We start from the raw sequence: 22914 nt of genomic DNA on the forward strand, positions 1-22914 counted from the left end.
TAAAAAAATGGATGCTGAGGGACCAACATGGGTCTCTCATTAACTCTGAGAACCAGAGGGTCCAGTCCTTCTTGCCAGGCTCGAAGCATCTGCTCCCAAATCATGCCTGAGCAGAGTTAACAATACATGTCATGAACATATGACTTGGCCAGTGTTATATCTATGAATGTCAAGGATCTTCTAGTTACTATCCCAAGAGAGAAATGAGGCTGAAACCAACAGCTCAGGAAGATAGCAAGCTGCTGTTTGCATCCAACACAGTATTTCCAAATCTCAGGTTAGAAGCGGTGTAGAAAAAGTAGTTTTGAGAATTGCTCAACTAACACAGTATTATTAATTCATCATTACGTTAGGAGTGTTATAGGAGGAGTAGCTTTGATTGATTCTCCCCCGAGGATGGACTTGGCTCAACCATAGCTGTCTTACTTCCACAAACCAATGGTGCAAACCAGGAAGATCTAGGGCCCAGGAGAGTGTCTCAGCCAGCTATAGGGCCTGATTTTTCTCAGCTCAGTTGATGTGACTAGAAAGAACTGGGCCCAAGGCACTGACCCTATTTACCTCCATACTCTATGATAGGGAGTGAACCTGTGTATAAAGCACCACCACAGTAACCTCATATTCTCCTAAAGGGCTAATATATAACACAGGTATAACTGGGTGAAAACTAGGTATTTCAGGACAGAATGCCCATTTTATACAACTCTGGGGCAGTGTTGCATACCCCAGAGCTGAAGAATGTGGCAGCCAAGCTTCTAAAGTGGGATGACATTGGTATACATGCAACCATGAAATGATTCTTGAACCATTTCAGCCACAGCAGTTACTTCTGGCTGGTGTCTGTCCTGATTGGTTGGTGCCTGGACCATACTGGTTGCTGCACATTTTGACTCTAATGTAGCTCCAAGACTACATTAACACTGTAGGCTAAGTAAACCAAAGGTACTAAAACTGAGCATCAAGGGGCCAGTGCAGCAGCCCTCCCCATTCTCTCCTGTGTTCTGCAAAAGCAGAATATAGGACAGGAAGAGGAGTATCAGACTTGTTTTGAGGTGTGTGTTTAACATGCAATCTTTACATGGAAACCCCTCCATAGAGCTGCAGGAGGTAATGTTTTGTCCCATTGTGCAAAGCCACACTAAAAGTTTTAACAGGGCTTGAGAGAGAGAGAAAGAACCAGGAAGTGACAATGGGGTATACAGGCCTAATCCCTGGATGCAGAAAGCATGGATGAACAATCTGCAGCTATACATCCTCCCTGACCTAAAGAATCTTCCTCACTCACCTCCTTGCCTCTTTCTGTTTTGTTGATGTGGTCAAAGTCACATATAGCAAATGCAGCTAGGTATGTCGGCATGTGGGGCGTGGTGGAAAAGGTAGTAACTGTCCATTTGCTTCCATTCACATCTTCTTTTTCATACTGACCTGAAGAAATTTGTTTTAGTCCAAATCACTGTAACCCTAAGCAATAACATCTACCTTGGAATTAATTTGTCAGCTGTCACCCAGTTACTCCCTTCCAACTACTCCCTATAGTCTAGCAGTTCAGATTTTTCTACTTGTCCCATAACTATCGAAAACTACATCAGGAAGATCTAAGAACAGCACCTTGGGCCTGAATCAACATCTTGAGGAATATGGGCTTGATTGAGGGCAAAATGCATGAGCACTGCAAATTTAGCCCCTGACTCACTTCTACTGTTTCCTGGTCCAGCCCATTTTTCATGACACTTAATCTAGAGCTGCCCAGGATGCTGGTGGGACAACAGGGTGCTATTCCAGCATTTTCAGGTTTCAGCTAGGTCTTAGTAGAAGCAAGCAGTTTGGGGTTTTTAAATCTGAAATCACTAACTCAAATGCCTAAGAGGGCCAGGCACTTGATGTGAAATGGGCAGGTGTACACTCAATACGGAATGGTGGAGACCATGGCAGGTTGGGGGGCCCAGGTCTCGTCTGCAGGAGGCAACCTCTTTTCAACTGTAACTGATCACTGTCATGTAAGAGTTGTTGTAAAATCTTTTAAGTTTTTAAATTTAAATTTTTATGTATTGTCTCTGGAATTTTCAAAGTTGGACACTAATTTAATCAAAAGAAAAAGTCACGTGAGCCAAATAAAACACATCTGTGCTCCAGATTCAGACCAAATCCACTAACTTGTAATCACTAATGATTAATAGTTGAAGCCCAAACTAATGAGCAGGCTGGTTGCCAATGAATAAGAACAGTAAAATGTTCCCAGCTTCTAATACAAAAAGAATTAGGACTTACCGTCTTCAAGATGTGGGTGCCGCTGACATGTGCCCCCTGGTGACAGCTCTACCTAGTTATAGTGGACTGTAACTATAATACACCACTAACACACTGCCTAGAAAAGCTATTGATATAAGAGCTATGACAAAGTTAATATAGATATACATAATGACTGGAAGCACTACTTACCTAGCTTTGGCATATTGGAAAGGGCCACATAACTTGGATGATGAATAATTGTAATATTAAAAGTTGCCTTCAGGGCTGGCTCATCAAAACAAGGGAAAACATACCTGGCAAATGTTGGTTCCAGCTGAGATGCTATCAGGGCCCTGAAATACATTTATGGGAAAAATTCATCTATTTTTATCTTAAACCAATGAAATTTTTAAAACTATGGAGAGATGATGGCTTCTAAGTAAACCTGTGGCTTCCCCACATCTTCCCTACCACCTTCTGTAACACACACACACACAAAATCCAACTTTAACTGCACCTTAGAATTCCTGTAAGACCTAAAATACAAGAGAACTCTACTTTTCAACCACAAAATAATATTTGCTTTATTACATCATAAACCCTTTTACAAACAAAATAGAAACAAATATAGCAAATAGGCAACACCAGTCTTTTGAGAACCAGTTCTTTTTAAAGCTAGGATTACTTCTTTGAGAATGGTCTACTGCTTTCACATCCTTCACCAAAGTACAAGCCAGTCGAAGAACATCTACCCTCTTTTCTTTTTTCTCTCTTCTTATTGAAAACTTACAAAACGCTTTATTTTGGACTTCCTTGGGGGTAAACGATATGGGTAAATGTCAGCTGAACAAAATAAATTCAATTCTATATATGGGTAAATTTATCAAATCTCTACTTCTTCTTCCTCCAACTCCTTGGAAAAATACAAAGAGTGACATTATCCCACAGTGCACTGGTGATTTAGAGGAAAAGCTTAGGGACAAGAATACCCTGAACAAACTAGATGTCAAGATCACCCTCTGCAATCACTGCTTGAGTCTGATGAGAGCATAGGTTCCAGCAAACAACTTTCTTAAACGCAGTCTCATTATCCCATTTGCCAAGACTTGTTAACCTGGAAAGTTGTCTTTAGATGACAGTTGTGGATGCTGAATTCCTTTTTCAACTAAGGTCCTGAAACTTAAAGTCTTTTGTATTTTTGTCCTTGCTTCAGGCCCAGTTCTTGGTTTAAAAAAAAAAAGGTGAATTCGACAAAGATATCTCAAGAGAGTGTGTCCCATCCATTTCTCACCTCTGTGATTCCCTCTTTCACCATGATAAGGCCTCTGCTCACATAAAAATTCACACAGTTTTAGGAAGGGCACACAGGACAGTGAACACATTAAAAAACAGTCAGCTAATTTGAGCTGTCATGACCTCACTGTGACAAAACTACAATTTTCAACGAGCCTGTTTTCTTTTGCCCACTTTATTATCCTCTTGCTTATACAGACTAGAAGGAGGCCTGTGGGCTTTGACACCAGCCACTTTGGCTGCAAGACCCTGTTCCATCTACTATCAACTGAGCAAATCCTGAACAAGTCACATAATATTGCAGAGACTCAGTTTCCCCACCTAGAAAATCATGACTCTATCTGTCCTGTATTGCTGTATGAGTTTGTATATTATTGGTAACTAAATTTATCAATAAATCACCCTTGAAATTCTATATTTCTTCTAATATCACAAATCATTCTTGATATAGGTGAACTATAGAAGAAATCAAAGAGGAATAAGCTAAAGGATGAAGTGGAGGGTTGGAAAGCACTAATTACAGATAGGTTAAACAAGGCCCCAGGTGTTACCGCTGACCACAAGCTAATGAGGAATCGTGTTTCGCTCCCCAATAAATTTTAAACCACTAGAAATTAGATGCTATGTATTTTTTCTTCTGTATCATTTATAATACTGGCAAAAATCTGACTTCATAGCAATTGAATAAGTACTTGCCCAGCCTTAGAAATATTATAAAATAAAGGCAGTTTGATATTAGTATATACCAAAGAATATAAATTATTTTTGCAGTTTGTTATCCTGGCATTTGCTTGTCTTGTAGTTCTGGTTGCTGTCTTTAGGAGGATGGGACAAAGTAGAGAAGATTCAAGCAGTTTATAACATAGTGGAAAGAATACTAGACAAGAAATTCAGCCGCCTGAATTCCTGCTCGGAATCTGCAGTGTAAACATAGTCCTGAAACTTTGAGAAAGTTACTTAACATACCAATCAAACTTTCTATAAAATGCAGGGGTGGGAATAGATCTCTAAGGCCAGTTAGAGCTCTAAAACTGTGATTCCACATGGGATAAATATATCCAACAGGTTGGAAAAGAGTCTGTGAGGCAACCACTACTAAGTTATCTAAAGTTGCCAGACACAGTCCCCTTGGGGTTTCATGTATGACCTTCAGGAGATCTTTGAGCCCTCTGAAATTGCAAGACATTTTCTATAAGTGGTAGTATTATCAGTATGAACAAGTATAGTACAGAGTGGAAAAGCACATCCAATTATATAATGCATGCCTATATATTTGGAAAGTCAACAAATGCTTTTTGTCTTTGTAACAGAAATTATAGAAAGTAATACTTTATAATATGTTTATAGCTGCCATGACTTCACAAAGCATATGAATCTCAAGAAGCTGCAAGGTGGGGAGTAAGGACAAAATTAGACTCCCAAAGGAAGTGAAAAACTTTTATGCTACAGGTTCAAAAAGACTAAAAGACCTCACCTTAGGGAATCATCACTTTAGCAAATCAAACACTGAACAAGTGCCTTCCAATTTCATGATTCGGATTTCCAAAGAAGCAAAGTAAAAGAAACTCTTTTGTATTTTATTCAACTATTTCCCTCCCTGGTTTCATATAAACAAAAAGTAAGGGGAATATCCTTACAACACACAGCCTTTTGGCTCTCAAAAAGTTAAGGCCAACCAGCAACACATAATGATCTGGTTATGACAAATCTGGGGAACTCTCTTTCTCTTCTCTGTCTGCTTTAGACTGAAGCAACCCTCTAAAGATATTCTGAACTCAGAAAATAGAATCATCTACCACCCTTTCATCCCTTCAGATCTCAATGAAACATGCTATTATGGTGCCCATTTAGTCTGTGTTTAGAATGGCCAGCTGGTGAGGGAGTTAATTCGGGATACTCTGTCTCCTCATGGCTTGGTATAACCCAGTCACTTTCCTACCCTCTTGTCTAGAAAGAGAACCATGATCTCACCCCTTTCTTGTGCTGGAAGAGATCTTTGTGGTCAAGAACCACATAACACCATTGGGATAGCAATCTATTACCATATAAAAATATCTACTATGTCCACTCAATAAGCTAGTTCATTCCAAATTATTTTATGAACTTCATATGCCCATAGTCCTTATTAACAAATGCTGAATAACATAGCTGGTCAAGAATTAAATAAAACTCTTAGGAGAACTGTCCTTACCCTCAAATTTTTTTTACACAATAACATACTCTGGAATCAAAATGTTTAGTAGAGCCAGATGTTACACCACTTGGGGTGTAGTTCAAGGATTGGTTCAAGAATTTGTTTATTACTGAAGTTTCCACCAGGCAACAAAACATAATAGATGTAAAATATCAAAGAAAAGTGCCAAGCCATGTTATAAAGATTTTCAAAGTAAATGACCTCTTGGGCTTCTCAGCTAGGTAATGGATACAGAAGAAGAGTCAGAGAATGGAAATAAATTTTTAAAAAATCAGAGAAGAGATCTCTTGATGGAGGGGAGGGATGTGCAATTTTCGCCAAGCCTTCCAAGCTCTGAGAGTTGGAAGGAGGTGCAAACTTTTAGCTATGGGTCAAGAGAAGATTCCTCAAAAAGCCCAAGTGTTTCCTGAGGCTGAGAGGTTTAGAAGCCCAACTCACTCTTGAGAAAGCTGATATTAACAGTGTGGTCTAACTACTACCAAGTAGGAATCTATAAGGCAAGAGAATGGCTGACTGCTTTGGAGTGCTGCTGCATTTGGGACCCACACCAGGCCCAGACAGGATGTATGAGGATTTCTTGGAAGAGCATTGGGCTTTAGGACACTGAGGAACCAACTGTGCTGCCCATCAAAAGAGGACTGGATTTTAAAAATGAGGTACATATACATGGAATATTATCAGCTATAAAGAAGGACAAAATTATGAACTTTGCAGCAACTTGGATGGACTTGGAGTCTATAATACAGAGTTATCTCTCACAGAAATAAAGAACTGAGTACCACATGTTCTCACTCATTAATGGATCTTGAACAATTATCATAATACTATAAGAAAGGGATTGGCAGTAGTTGGAAACTGCCGTGCTGGGGGGGGGGGCACCTCATTAACAAGGGTACCTGCATAATGAACATTTGTATGCCTAATCCTGAATTGTACCCCACATCTTTAACATAAAAAATTAAATTTAAAAAGACACCAAGTGAGTCAGGATGGGGACTATCTTGGGTGCATCAAATAGAACCACCTGGAAGAGACTGGAGGGGCTTAGAGAGGAACTATTCAATGTCCAGGGGCTGCAGAAGTCACAGTGACCATAAAAACAGAAAAACAGGAGAAGATGCTGGGTAAAAGAAATTGTAGGAGAAAGTAGGAAAACTCTGGAATCCAGGAAAATGATATCTCAAGTGGAAAAGGCATCTGCAGAACCAGAGTGAGACCAAATGGCAAAGTACTAGTTCAAATAAGAATTGTCTTATGTGTCACCTCTCCCTATCACCGTCAGTCCCATTGAACTCTTGTGAGGTCAAAACAGCAGCTATCAAGATGGGCAGGGAGGACTAGAAACATGACACAAAGAAATGGAGAAGGACTATTCCTCTCCCACCTCCCACCTTACTGGAGGCTTCCATTCCAAAGGTAGCCCAAGAGTGGGGAAGAAAGGATGGAAGCAGGAGAGAGAGAGATTTAACAGTAAATCAAGCTGAAAGGTTTGAGAATTATAGTTTTCTACTTTTTTTATCTGACAGTATGCATGACTTAGTTATAGTAGATCATCTGTCACCTAAGAAGAAGCAGAAATCTATGGGCTGGAGAACAGAAAAGTTACCCCACAGGCATCAACCAAATTTCCCACTGTTAAAGGACAATGGAAAAAAATAAAACTGCATTTTTCCAGAATTATGAGTTGTGCCTTTTCGATATGCTAGCTATATTTGTTTTCAAAAGATACAGACTCTGAATCTTTGGTGAGGAAAACTATCCACCAGAGAGAATTGCTTAGCCACATACAATGTGTGGGTTGTCACCTCTATAGAATAATGAAATGACTTTTTTTTCTCTCTGACACCAACAACATGGTGTGTCTGGCACTTGAGTTCCCTGACCTTGTTTTGAGACTTCTTTCCCAATATTGCTTAAATTTCTCTCTTGTGTGTCATAACCTGCGCTTCATGCCAGATTTCGTAGCAAAAACAGCAACTGCAAGGAAGCCTCTTTCAATTCCCTGTTCACTCTGTTTACACCTGCACAGATTGATTGATTTTGGTCATGCTGCTTTCACCTTTATTTGGCCCCAAGAAAAGCCTTATTTTTTCCAACTACTTCACACTTTCATTTTTTATCTTGATTTTTCTGTTTTCATTTCTCCATATTTCTTCTAATTTCTTCTTTTTTTGATCAAGAGAATTCCAGGATAAAAACTGCAAGAAGTATTTAGGGAATCTTTAAACAAAATTAAGATTATATATTTTCCCTTATTGAATTTCAGAAGTAGAGAGACCTTGAAGAGTCCCACCATCTTAATTTACAGATGTGAAAACAGACTCCCTAGGGACTTATGCAACTGGTCAGAATCAGGGTTCCAGCTCCCAAACCTGGAGTGCTATCCAATGCACTGCCTGCCTTGAAATACATAATGTAATAAATGCTAAAAAAAAAAAAAAAAGCTAAGATGTCATGAAGATGAACTTTGTAATTAATAATATTCCCAAATCTAGAGATGATGAAACTTCTATGTGCCACCCTGAGGGATTAACACTTAAAAAACAGTTAACAAACTGACAAAATATATGAAACAACTATTTTCAAGCATTAGATAACCACAAGCACAGGACTGTTCTCTCCCAAGAGATGAGAAACAAACAAGGCAAATGCTCCAATCACCCTGTCTTTCTGCCTGGATGAAATTTCTAAACTGCAGCACAGGAAAGGGGAACTGAAGCAGAATCCGATGGTCTCATTGAGTTGAGGAGACAGACGCTGCCATTCAGGGACACCTAGACAGCTAGGATTTGCAGAGTAGTGTATAAGTAGATTATAAGAAACGAGGTAACTATGTAGAGAAAGACCTCCAGAAATCCACATAGGATTTCCCTTGAGTCTTTGGTCAAATACTATATCAATCTGCACTTCATGAGGTCAGGCAAAGAAAAATTGTTGGAGGAAGAACAAGTACCAGAGAAGGGTAAACTGTACAATTCTCAGAGCTCACATAGTGCTAGAAGTTGTTTGCATTCCCTCAAGCCAGAATATTGAACAGAAGTGCAATGCCTGAGTAGTGAGCTAAAGTAGCCACAGAGCAAAAGCTACTTTGGAGCAACTCAAAGGCCTTAAAAACAAGGCTTAAGAGGGCCAAACAAGGATCAGGAAGTTCACCAAGTAACTTGTTACTATCCAAAAAAGGCCAACATTCTTTAAGTAAAGCAATATAACAAAATCTAGCACTTAATAGCATACAAATTTAAATGTCAGGCACTCAATAAAAGCTAAGAAAATGCCCAAATATTACTACATAGCCTATGAGCCAAATATGGAATCAAAACGGAAATTAGAAAGTATTTTGAACTGAGTGAAAATTTTAAAAATACAATATTAGTACTATTTGTGGCATGCCACTAAAGCACTAGTTGGTGAGAAATTTATAACATTAAATGCCGATATTAGAAAAGAAGAATTTTAATTTAATGACTTTGTGTCAACCTTAAGAGTATAGAAAAAGTAAATGAAATGAACTAATAAAGATCAAAATATAAATCAATGAAATAAAAAACAATAGGGAAAATCAGTGAAGCCAAAAACTGGTTCTACAAGAAGATTAATAAAATAGATAAACATCTAGGCAGACTGATCAAACTTATTAAATATTGGAAGCAAAAGAAACCTGCAAGAGTCCCACCTTCTCAATTTACATATCTAGAATCTGAAGCAACTAGTTAGACAACTAGTAAGTGGTAGGGTGGGACTAGAACAGGGCTCCAGCTCCCAAAGAGAGGACACAAATTATCAATACCAGAAATGAAATAAAGTTATGTCACTACAGAGTCTACAGATATTAAAAGAATAATAAGGAGATATTTTTAATTTTATACTTATAAATTTGAAAACTTCAATTAAATGGACAAATTCCTTGAAAGACAAACTATCAAAACTCATTCCTGAAGAAATAGATAATCCAAATAACCCTATATCTATTATATTAATTTAACTTATAGTTAAAAACTACCCCTCAAAGAATTTCCAGGACCAGGTGACTTGATCACTGAAATTCAACCAGGCATTTAAGAAATAAAAAGTAACAATTTTATGCAAATTATTTCTGAAAATTGGAGAAGAGACAAGTAAAGAAGAGAGAAACATGAATTTATTGTTTGAAACCAGTGTTACTCTGACACCAAAATCAGACAAAGAAATTGCAAGAAAACAACTACTACTACAAGTCATTATCTTTCATGAATATAAAGCAAAAAAGTCTAAACAAAATTTTAGTAAATCAAATCTAACAATATACTGGGGTGCCAAAAAAACGTATACACATTTTAAGTATGATGTTCACTCAGAGAATGGTGTTAATCAAATGAATGCTAGAGTCACCATGCAACAGGCAGGCTGGTCAAAGAAAATGGCAGAATCTTGGTTGAGCGAACATCATGCCACTGCAATTCAATTAAACTTTGAAAAGCAATACATAGATAACATCTCATAAAATGTGTTTATATTTCTTGGTACCCCTGATATAAAAAGGTGAATACATCAAGACCAGTTGGAATTTATGCCAGGAATTCAAGGTTGCTTTATCATTAGAAATAAATAATAAAAACTATGATCATTTCAATAGAGGCAGAATACACATTTGAAAAAATCTGACATCCATTCCTGATCATCACTCTCAGAAAATTATAAACAAAATAAAACTTCCTCTACATAATAAAAGGATTCTTCCCCAAAAATGCTAAGGGGAAAATAATAATTAATGGTGCAAGACTGAATGCTTTCACCTTAAAATAAGGAATGAGAATGGGTTTTCTGTACTTTTTTCTTCTATTCAACATTGTACTGTAGACTCTAGACATTGGAATAAGACAATAAAAGGTAACTAACCTAAAAAGGAAGTAATTCTAAAATTCATATGAAAATGCAAAGGATTTAGAATATCTGACATAACTTTGACTTTTTAGATGAATAATACCTGATTTCAAGATTTATTATAAGGCTATAGACAGTATGGAATTGGCATAAAGATAAACAAATAGGTGAGTGTAACAGACTAAACAATCCAAAAATATAACCACATCTATATAAAAATTGATTTTTTTTTTACAAAGATGCAAAGACAATTTAATGGAGCAACAATAGACTTTTCAACACATGGTGATGAGACAATTCAACTTCCATAGGCAAAAAAGTGAACTTCAATCCACACCTCACACCACATACAAAAATTACCTTAAAATCTGTCATAGATCTAACTATAAAACCCCAAAAGTAATTGCAACAAAATCAAAAATAGACAAATGGGACTTAATTAAACTAAAAGGCTTCTTGCATGGCAGAAGAAACAATCAACAGAATGAAAACTTACTGAATAGGAGAAAATATTTGATAATTATACTCCAAAGGGTTAAAATCCAGAATCTACTAGGAACTCAAACAACTCAACATGAAAAAACAAATAACCTCATCAAAAGGTGGCCAAAGGACATATTAGACAATTCTCAAAAGAAGACACACAAGTGGCCAATAAACATAAGAAAAAATGCTCAACATTACTAATTATCAGAGAAATGTACATTAAAACCACAATGAAATATAACCTCACGCCAGTCAGAATGGCTATTGTTAGAAAGTCAAAAAACAATAGATGTTGACAAGGTTGCAGAAAAAAGGGAACATTCATCCACTATTGGTGGGATTGTAAACTCAGCCTCTACGGAAAACAGTATGGAGATTTCTCTAACAACTAAAAATTAAATTATCATTTGACCCAGCAATCCCACTACTAGGAACCTATTGCCCCCCAAGAGAAATCAATATATATACGAATGAGCTCCCTACCAAGAGTACATTCATAAGTCCCATTGGTTCATAAGTCCAACAAAGTTAGCCTAGGTACCCAACTAACAATTGACTATATAATACTGTAGTGTAATAGGTTTATAATAACTTTTCACACAAATAATACATAAAAAGCAAACACGAAAAATAAAGAAAGCACAACCACTTGTAGAGGATACATGCATGTGACAATGTATGCTAGACATATGAACTAACTTATGTGATTGGACATGAGAACACGTATTTGCATCTTTGAAAGTTTGTATGTAGAGGACTTACTGTATAAAAAAGATGCCTGAACTTGCATGTTCTTTGCAGCACTATTCACAATAGTAAAATCAGGGAACCAACCTAAGTGCCTACCAACAACCAAGTAAAGAAAATGTGGCATATATCTAGTCATTAAAAAAAGAATGAAACTATGTCCCTTGCAGCAACATGAATGGAGCTAGAGATCATCATCCTTTGCATCTTTGTAAATCAAAAAGTGAACGAACTCAGAAACAGAAAACCAAACACTATAGGTTCTCACTCATATGTGGGATCTAAACAGCTACAAAGATGGAAGTAATAGACACTGGGACGCTGATAAGGGGGGAGGTGATGAGGCAGATTAGGGTTCCAAAACTACCTACTGGGTACAATGTTCACTATATGAGGAATGGGCCACCTGAGAGCTAATCCCCACCACTATATAATGTGTCCATGAAACAAACATGCATGTGTACCCCTAAAATCTAAAAACCCCACATCTTTAAAAGAAAGAGCACAAGAAACTTTTAGAGATGATGAATATGTTCATTGTCTTGATTGTAGTGATGATTTAATAACTCATATGTGTATATATGCCAAAATGTTTCAAGTTATACACTTTAAATATGCACAGTATACTTTCAATTTTAATTTAATAAAGCTATTTAAAAATTACTAGAACTACAAAGAAGCAAGGAAATGTGCATGATAGTCTAGAGGAAAAAAAGTTAATAGAAACAAAATCAAAAATGACAGAGATGTTGAATTTAGCAGGCAAGAACATTAAAGCAGCTATCAAAAATATGTCCAATATGCTTAAGTATATTTTTAAGAATGAACACCATGATAAATTGTATGAAAGATGTAAGAATGTAAAAATGTTTTGAACTTCACAGCAACCTGGATGGACGTAGAGTTTATAATACTGAGTTATCTCTCACAGAAACAAAGAACCGAGTATCACATGTTCTCACTCATAAGCAGACCTTGAACAATTATCCTCACACTCTAAGAAAGGGATTGACAGTAGCGGGAAACTGCGGGGTTGGGGGCAGGATTGGCAGCAGTGGGAATCTGTCCGGGAAGGAGGACGCACCTCATCAACAAGGGTACCTGCATATGAACATTTGTATACCTAACCCTGAATTGGACCCCACATCTTTAAAATAAAAAAATTGGCCGAGCTTGGTGGCTCAGCCTGTAATCCCAGCACTTTGGGAGGCCGAGGCGAGTGGATTGCCTGAGCCCGCAATATTTATTTACAATAAGTAAAAAAAAAATTAGCTGGGTATGGTAGCGCACAGCTGTAGTTACAGTTACTTGGAAGGCTGAGGTGGAAGGATCGCCAGAGCCCAGCAGGTGGATGCTGGGATGGCCGTGAGTGTGTTACGGCACTCCAGCCTGGGTGACAGAGTGAGACTCCAACTCAAAAAATTTTTTAAAAAAACTAAAAAAATTAAAAGTTGAAGAAAAGAAAAAAATCCTTTAAAAAATGTAAAAATGTTAACGATAAAAAATAACATCTTAAATGGCAGTTTCACTAGATGGGACTAAAAAAACATTAAACACCACAGAAGAAAAAAATAATAAATGAAATTGAAGACAAAACAATAGGAGCTATCCAAATAAAAACACACAGAGAACAAAATACTAAAAAATAATGAAAAGAAGGCCAGTTGGTGGTTCCCACCTGTAATCCCAGTATTTGGGGAAGCCAAGGTGGGAGGATTGCCTGAGCCAAGCAGTTCCAACCAACCTGAGCAACATGGCAAGGCCTTGTCTCTACGATAAATCAAAAAAGTTGACCAGGCACAGTAGCATGCTTCCGTAGTCCCAGCTACTTGGAAGGCCAAGGAGGAGGGGTTGCCTGAGCCCAGCAGGTTGAGGCTGTGGTAGCTGTGAGCTGTTAGGTAATGTCAGGCAGCAAATAAATAATTGGAATCACAGAATAAGAAGAGGAAAAAAAAGTAAGGGACAGAAAAAAAAAAGTTTAAAACAATGACTGGAAGTTTTTCCAAATTTGATGAAAAGTATAAACCCACAGATACAAGAAGCTCAATGGACCCCAAACAGGATAAAACAGTGCTAATCACATTGATGCAAATCATAGTCAAATTGCCAAAAATAAGTAATAAAGAGAAACTTAAAAGCAGGTAAAGAAGAAAGGCAAATCTCATGTAGAGGAAAAAAAATTTAAACTATAGACTTCTCTGCAGAAACTATGGTCCAGACGGATAACATCTTTGACTTGCTGAAATTAAAACAACAACAAAAACAAGTCTGCTCATCTAGAATTCTATAACCAGAAATGTATCTTTCAAAAATGAAGGAAAAATAAAACTTTTTCAGACTAACAAAAGCTAACAGAATTTATCACCAGTGGATCTAATATTGAAGAGATATTTGTTAAAGTTCTTTAGGAGAAAGGAAACTAATACAATAAGAAAACTTAGCTGTACATAGAGGAATAAAGAGCACTGGGCCAGGCACAGTGGTTCATGCCTATAGTCCTGGCTACTTGGAAGGCTGAGACAGGAGGGGCATTTGAGCCTATGAGGTCAAGGCTGCAGTGAGCTATGATTTCACCACTGCACTCTAGTCTATGCAACAGAGTGAGACCTCGTCTCAAGAAAAAGAAAAAAGCACTGAGATGGTATATATAAAAGTAAATAAAAGAGTTTTTCTCTTGTTAAAAATTTGTTTAAAAGCAATTGATAGTTTTAAGCAAAAACAATAACAATATATCATGGAATTTATAACCTATCAGGAATAAAATATACAGCAACTATAGCACAAAAGATAGTAGGGAGAAAATGGAAGGATGTGGTTCTAAGATTCATACAACTTTGTGAAGTGGTATATCATTTGGCCATAGTCTGTGAAAGTTAAGAATGCATGTTGTATTGTAAACCTTAGAGCCATCCTCCCACCCACCTCCTTCAATCTCCCTAAAAAAGATATAGCTAATTAGTCAAAGTGAAGATTAAATGGGGTATTTTTTTAAAAATACTCAATGCCAAAGAAGGTTTTAAAAAGAGAAACAAAAGAACAGATGGAAAAGCAGAAAACAAATAGCAAGATGGTACACTTAAATCCAATCAAATCAATAATTACATCAATGCCAATAGTCTATTCCCTATTAAGACAAAGATTGCAGACTATAAAAAAGCAAGACCCAACTCTATGTTTTCAATAAGAAATTCACATTTAACATCAAGATACATATAGGTGAAAAGTAAAAGGCTACAAAAGGATATGTCATATAAACACTAATCATTAGAAAGCTGGAACTGGAAGGAGAGAAGACCACTGAAATAGAACACAACCTGAATAGGGTATATTTTCTCAGAAAGTGTCATGAGCAGTACAAAAAGTACTGGCGATTCTAATGAAGATCTGAACTTCAGATTTCTCAAACAAAAGGAAGGCATTATCTTCATATTAACTTAAAAGATTTCATTCCAAACCTTCTCAATCCACTTATACCAACAACAAAAGGACATCACTCTGGTATTTTGTGTTGTTTTTAAATTGTTTCTCATGGAGTTAGATACCATGCTTCTTACATCTATACATACCTTATATAATTCTTGTACTCAGTACATTAAAATGTGGATGTAAATAATTGATATGCAGTAATGGTACGATATCACCCTATCAAAGGGATCCCAAAGATTCTGATTTATTCACTGGGACCAGACAAGGGTTTCTGGGAGAGCCAAGCTCATCTTCAAGGGGATACAAATGGAAAATGATCCTCAAAGTATCTCAGTACTGGTATAACTAATTTTACCCTCAGGGATATATTTCAGAAAATGTGTATTTAGTTCTTTAAAAGAGTCAAAGATGACTTTGTAGCCATTCTGTAATCCAAGACCATTTGACTGATTTGTACTTACCAGGAAAGGAAAAAACACAGACTCAAAAATAAATAAATAAATAAATAAAACATACCAAACTTTCCCATTATCAGATGATAAAGTAACCCTCAACAAGCTGAGTAACCACCTGTTAGCTTAGGGGTATCCTCTGCAATGGGTTCCCAAGGTCAGGAGCAACTGGTACAAAGTATAGTTCCATAGTGCTATGTTTTATAGAGTCCTTGGTAATAATTGTTAGGAATCATTGGATGAAACAGAATGTTGTAACTACAACCATTTGTACTAGATTAGACATTTATTTTATACAGATTGTAAGGTATTGTCAAAATTTACTTACCAAAATTTAAAATGTATTTTAAAGTTGTTCTTTTTTCTCTCTCTCTTAATCTTAAACCTTAAAACAGCCTGACTGTGGGATCCTCCCACTTGGGGGAGTCAGGAGTTAGTTGATCCATAACCTGACTGCAGCTGAGATAACACCAACCAGGCCTCCCAGAGGACCACCACTGAAGATGAGCCATCAAGACACACCCTGTGCAACACCAGCATGTTTTTAAACTCTTGCATTCAGCTGGTGCAAGAGCAATTCAATGGAGAGTAGGATGTCTTTTCAACAAATGGTGCTGGGTCAATTGGATATCCATAGGCCAAAAACAAAGCAAAACAAAAAACTCTGACCTAAATATCATATCTTATATAAAAATTCATTCAAAGTGGATCACTTTGAATATAAAACACTTTAAGAAGATAATATAGAAAATCTGCAGAACCTAGGACTTGGTGAAGAGTTCTTAGATCTGACACCAAAGGCATAATCCATTAAAATACTAGATAAATTGGACTTCATTAATATCTAAAACTTTTTTCCTGTGGAAGACCTTATTAAGAGGATAAAAAGACATGCTACAGCTTGGGAAAACAGATTTTCAAGCCATATATATCTCACAAATAACTAAATCTAGACTATATAAAGAACTCAGAATTCAACAGTTTAAAAAATTTTATTAAAAAATTAGGCAGAAGACATGAAGAGACACTTCACTGAAGATTATACACTGATGACAAATAAGCACATGAAAAGATGTTTAACATCATTAGATATTAGAGAAATGCAAACAAAAGCCACAATGAGATATTACTATATACTTCTCAGGACAGCTAAAGTAAAAAATAGTGACAATACCAAATGGTGGCATAGAAACTCATACATTACTGGAGGAGTGTAAAATAATACCTCCACTTTGGGAAGCAATTTGGCAACTTCTTAAAAATTAAACATGCAACCACCACACAGCCCAGCAATCATACTTGTGGGCAGTTGTCCCAGAGAAATAAAACTATGTTCACAACATGCACACACTCATAGAAGCTTTATTTGTAATAGCCAAAACTAGAAATAACTAAAATATCCCTCAATATGTAAATGACTAAACAGTGGTATATCCATACCATGGAATATAATTCAGCAATAAAAAGAATCAAACTATTGATACCGACAACTTGGATGGATCCCAAAGGCATTATGCTAAGAAGACCCAATATCTAAAGATCATATACTATATAATTTCAATTATATAGTATTCTCAAAATGACAAAATTATAGAAATGGGGAACAGATTAATGGTTGCCAGGGGTGAGAAATAGTGGGGGAGGGGTGTGATATAAAGAGGAATTATGAGACCAGTCTTTGAGGCTCTGTATCTTGATTGTGGAAGTAGTTACACAAATCTAACCATGTGGTAAATAACATAAAACCAGACACACATATAGTACCAATGTCAAATCCCTGCTTTTAATATTGTACTTTAATTACGTGAGATATAATCATTTGGGGAAACTAAATGAAGGGTACCTGGGATCTATCTATGCTATCTTTACGACCTCTGGTTATAGTTATTTCAAAATAAAAAATTAGGAAAAAGTGTGAGGCACTGATTGTGGGCATCAGAATTATCTGAGACAATCATTAAAATATGTACGTTTCTGAGCCCTATTCTAGACTCACTAATCTAGAATTTTTTTTCTATTTTTAAAATTGTAATTGTAGTTAAATACACATTACACATAATTTATCATTTTCACCATTGTAAGTGTATGGTTCAGTGGTATTAAGTACATTCACATTATTGTCAAGCAATTTCCAGAACTCTTTTCATCTTGCAAAACAAGAATCTATACCTATTAAACAATGACTCCCTACTTTTCCAGCTCCTGGCTTCTCCCCACCTAAGAATCTTTTTCTTGGACTTGACAGTTTCCATGTTTACACATCAAGGAGGCTGTTTTTTTTACAATGATAACCCAACCTAAGTACAGCAGTTACCACTGCCCAGGTTGTGTGCTGGTCACAGCACACCGCCTTTCTCATGTAATCCTCACAATACTCTAAAAGTTGATGGTCATTATATCTATTCCATGAATTAGGCCACAGACTCAGAGAGATTATAAGACTGGCTCAATTTACACAGCTCAGGTTCAAACTCAGGCCCGTTGGGCTCCCGCATTCTGCCACTGCAAACCGTCATTCTGTGCAAGTTCTTTATGACCGTGACGTCAGACTTAACCACAGTACAACCTCCTGGTAACACCTCTTCCAAAACATCACAATTCTGGAGCTCTATCTTGGTTTATGAACAGTTGTAGGACTTTATTAAGTTATTTATTTCTCGTTTGAATTTTGATGTTCTGAAAATATGGTTTCTGGTTCATGCTAGAGTTGGTGGTACAACAGAAAAATGGCAAGAGACTCTATCATTTTTGCTGCTTTGTCTAGGCCATAGCCCCACCGAAAACAAGAAGAAGGAAGAGATGGGTGAACAGATGAAAATTTACTGACCAGAAGCAAAAAACCTGTCAGATATGTATGCAAAGAGTTTCCATTTTTTTCCTCTGAAAGATCTTGCATCCTGAACTTCACATAGTAATTTCAGAAAGTTCCCAGTACACATAAGTTGGGTAACACAACATCTGAATAAGAACATTTCAAAACTATTTATCAAGCATTGATGCATTTTTGAAAGGAAAGTCAAACGCACTGTCCTTAAAAGCAAAAGTCACAGATGACACATCATCTGGGGCAGTTCATTGAACTTACTTTAAAACGCCTGAAATTTTGAGAATAATGCAGAAGATGGTTTAGGGAATAATTTATGGGTTTCTCTCCTTCAGAGAACATCTGAGAACATTTTCTCTAATAATAAAGGGCAAAGTACATGCAGTTGCATAAACCACAAATGCTCCGCCAGTGCGTGAGTAAAAAGAAATCGCCGGTTGGAAAAGAAAAAAAAACAACTTCTTTGTTATCTTCCACTTTCCTCACTTCACTGGAGGACAGTGGCCTGGTCGCAGAGTATGGACAGAGGCCACGTTTGTCATGCAAGGATGGGAAGCAATCAGAGTGGGAGATATCTCAAATGAGTGCAAAAAGAACACGAGACTATTACACGGGAATAAGACTATTACTAGTCTTATTCCTATTCCTATTCCCATTCCCATTCCCATTCCCTTTCCTATTCTTTCCAGCAGAGCAATCCCCATGGTGTCGGGCTCTGAAGCCCTGCAGTGCCCGGAGCAGGTTCAAGAGGCATCCGTCCTCCAGCAAAAAAAAAAGATGCGCTCCCCAGGCAGGGGTGGGAGGGGGAGAGTTCAAAGAGGGATGATTCCGAAGTTGTGGAGAACCTTATCAACAAATCAAGAGACGAGGGAACAAACAACCTCGACCCGGGTATACCTGTTGAAAGAGCCGCGGTTGCAGAGTTTGGAAAACGAGCAGGGAGCCGCGCGCGGCGAGCGCTGGGCACGTGGCAGGGACTTCAGCCCCGCGCCTCCAACTTCAGCCCTCGAGAGTCACCCCAGACCTCGTTAAAACGCAGATGCTGATCCCCCTGGTCGGGAGTGGAGTCTGAGATTTTGCATTTCTATCAGGTTCCCAAGGATTATAGCTGCTGCTGGTCCAAGGACCAATCTTTGAGCAGCACGGGGTTTGTTCAAAGGGTTGAAGAAATTTCAAACTATGGGAAGAAAGGGGCCTTCTGAACGTCTGGGAGCACCAGTGACCTCAAAAGAGGCAGGGGTTGGGCCAAAAACTGGCCAGAGGAAAGGCCACCTCTCAAAGTTTTTATTCCCAGCAAGGTTTGGGGAAAAGGAAAGGAGGGGGCGCTCGCCCTTTGGCCCTGGAATAAAGCGTCGCCAGGGATGAGAGGGAAGCCCTTTAGGGAGTGAAAGCTGGAGATGCGCCCCTGGGCGCGGTAGGCAACTTGACCGCAGCCTGCGCCGGGACGCGGAGACGAGCCGAGCGGGCCCCGGGCTGGCCCGCCCTTACCTGTGCTCGCCCTGGTCGGTATAGACGTTGAGGAAGAGTCCCTCCCTGAGGTACTCATCCACCATGCCCCGGAAGCTGAGCTGCAGTTCATAGATGCTCCCTGGCTGCAGGGTCTCGCCGAGCTCCAGCACCAAATATTCCGTGTCCGGCTGGAACCACATGTTATCCACCGGCACGCGGCCGGCGGCGGCGTCCCCCGCGCCCGAGGAGAGGGGACCCCGCACCTCGGCGCGCTCGCAGTCCAGGTAGAGGCTGTGCAGCAGTAGCCGCGCGGTGGCCGTCGTGCAGCGCACCGTGATGTTCACCCGGCCGGTGAACCGCAGCGACTTCTCCGAGAACTTGTGGAACCTCAGCCGAGGCCACAACTCCAGCTCGTAGTGCAGCGGCACGAGCCAGGGTGGCAGGCGCGGCTGGTCCCAGGGCCCAGGGGGATGCCAGTCGCCCGCGGTGGGAGTCACCGTAGCCTCGCGCGCACGGTCAGGTTTCGGGGTGGGCGGTGGCTTCCCGTGCCCACCCGACGGGGCGGGAGCAGCGTCCGGTACCCCGAGGCCGCACGGCGCGGAGGACGAGACGCGCGCGCAGTGGCCGTACAGCGCGGCGAGCACAGCCAGCGCCAGCAGGAACGCGGCCGCCAGTCCTGCCAGCAGCAGGGCCACCGTGCGGCTCACATAGAAGCCCGAGTTGGAAGGGGACCCCATGGCGGGGCCGGGGTCGGGCGCGAGGTGGGAGCTCTGAGACCGCTTCGAACCCCTCAGTGACAGAACCCTTGCTCCTACTCCGTCGTCCTGTCTCTCCTCGCAGATCTTGCCAGGACCGGGAGACCTGAGAGAGCGGTCGGGACCACGGCTTCCCTCTCTCAGCTACTCAGATCCAGGTCCCTGCCCACCCACCCCCGCCCCTCTCCGCCCCCAGCCGAGCACCGGGAAGAGGCGGACCCTGCGCGCCGAGGCGTGTGTCCCTTGGGATGGGGAGGAAAAGTTCGTGCTGAGAAGATGCCTCCAGGGTTGGCGCGGAGAGGGGGCGGTCGGACCAGACTCGAATCTGGACACCTTCCGCGGGGGTGTTCGGATTCATGGGATTTGCTGGGGTGTGCCCCAATACGGTTTCAGGTGTTGTCGGAAAAGGGACGGATACGGAGCACCTTCCCCTCCTTGACCATAGCGAAGAACTACCTGCCAACAGCACACCTGCTCCACCGCCGCCGCGGGCATCGTGTGCTAGGGGTCGGTGAGGGCTTGAGGACCAGGACATTTGGGAACGCGCTCTGAAATGACCCTGCGAGGGCCGGCCGCGCGGTCACAACAAATTGCTGGAGACAAATCTGTGACCATAAATACGCCTCCTGAATAAACCCGGGAAGCACGCGACTCTGGCCGCGAGTGCGAAGATGGAAACAGGGTCCGGCGGGAGTCCCCGAGCCTGCCTGGAGTTTAGGAAGCCGGGCAGGAGGGAGGAGCGACAAAATGCTAGGGAGCGTGGCGTCCGCGATTCCCCGGTGAAGGGGTGCGGGGTGGGATCCACGTGCCACAGGACGGGACCCAGGGGAAAGCCTCCACTTCGCTCTGCCACGGCCCGGGTTTTCCTTCCAGAAACCGAGTCTGGGCTTCCGCAATCCTGCCCAGGGAAAGGGAACGCCTGCTTTCAAAAGCCACTGGTTTCAAGCAAAGACAATAAAACCATCTGGCGGCCCGTCTCCCCGCCCGGAGACCTCGGGGCTGGAGCTGATTTCCCAGGCGGAACCGGGGTCGGTGAGGTCTTTGGCATGTCGTCGTGCGTGTTTGCTATAGCTGGTGCGCCTGGGCACATTCCTTGGCTGCAGCGCTGGGTCTACACGCACGCATTAGAAGGCACTAGGGAGGGAGGAGAGGAAGAGTTAAGAGCCTGTCGCAGGCTGAAGATTTGTTTTAGCATCCCCTGTCTTTAGAGTCCAGGTTCTTCACAGCGAAAATAACTTCTCCCGAGCAGCTATGAAATGGTCTTGGCTTTACTGCTTTGACTGTGTCTCTTTTCCGGCGAGGAAACCCTTTCACCTGAGTTCGGAGACAGACTAGAGCCGGCAATTCTCTTGGAAAACGTGCGCTTCCTCAAGACAAGATTGTGCTGTAATCTGTGGACCAGTCCCTCGATTTTAAGTTGAATTTGCTTTCTTCCGAAACAGAACGATCATTTTAAAAAGTAATCATGACCACATGCATCACTCTCAGAAGACCAGAGGGGAAGAAGCTCCTCCTACTTCTATGTACCTGCCACAAGTTGTGCTGCTGGAACTCTGAGCGACTGCAGCAGCAGAAGCCTGGAGGTTTAGGTCATTGTCGGGTTGGGATTGTGACAAATGTGGAGCTAATCAACTAATTACTGACCCTACTACCCCCTCCCCCCGACAATTTCTTGAAGAATTTTGAAGGATTCCAGATTCCCAAGGAAAGGTAAAAAAGGAAACAAGTCAGCAACAAGATTACTTCAAACATATGAGAAGCGTTCCTCCCCTCATTTATATAAAAGAAACCCTACTGAAAAGTAGATATATGCACATGGGTATTTTAATTCAATTTTTTCTAATAGCATTAAAGAAATAGAGATTGACTTACACCCAAAAGGTGCAAAATAAGAAAAGTTCACCAAGTGATTCAGCAATTTAAATATCTTATTAAAAGGGAACATATTTCTGATACATCATTAATGTCACTGAAATGAAGTTGCAAAATAGCCTACTGGCTGAGTCAGGATTATAATAACAATAAAGAACTAAAAAGGTTTTTTTATATGAAATATTCTACATCTCAGTGAAAAAGTTCTGGAATATAGGTCCATTGCCAGGAAACATTCACTAGAGTTGTTTTTTTTTTTGTTTGTTTGTTTGTTTTGAGTTGGAGTCTCACTCTGTCGTCCAGACTGGAGTGCAGTGGCCGCTCCCG

General features: G+C 40.1%; 1 protein-coding gene across 1 annotated transcript in view; it reads right to left on the minus strand.

Annotated features, from left to right (window-relative positions):
* The window catches only part of LVRN (laeverin), an 80410-nt gene extending 59567 nt beyond the window's left edge, over positions 1–20843 (minus strand). The window contains exons 1-3 of the mRNA XM_008048931.1: positions 20000–20843; positions 2440–2582; positions 1286–1425 (exon numbers count right to left, since the gene is read on the minus strand). Of these exons, the coding sequence (XP_008047122.1) occupies positions 1286–1425; positions 2440–2582; positions 20000–20697 (981 nt within the window). The 5' untranslated portion in view covers positions 20698–20843. The remainder of the gene's footprint in view (positions 1–1285; positions 1426–2439; positions 2583–19999) is intronic.
* Between the last annotated feature and the right edge of the window lie 2071 nt (positions 20844–22914).

This window comes from Carlito syrichta, unplaced genomic scaffold, assembly GCF_000164805.1.
Source record: "Carlito syrichta isolate Samal-C Ts95f unplaced genomic scaffold, Tarsius_syrichta-2.0.1 Scaffold129867, whole genome shotgun sequence".
Lineage (NCBI taxonomy): Eukaryota > Metazoa > Chordata > Mammalia > Primates > Tarsiidae > Carlito > Carlito syrichta.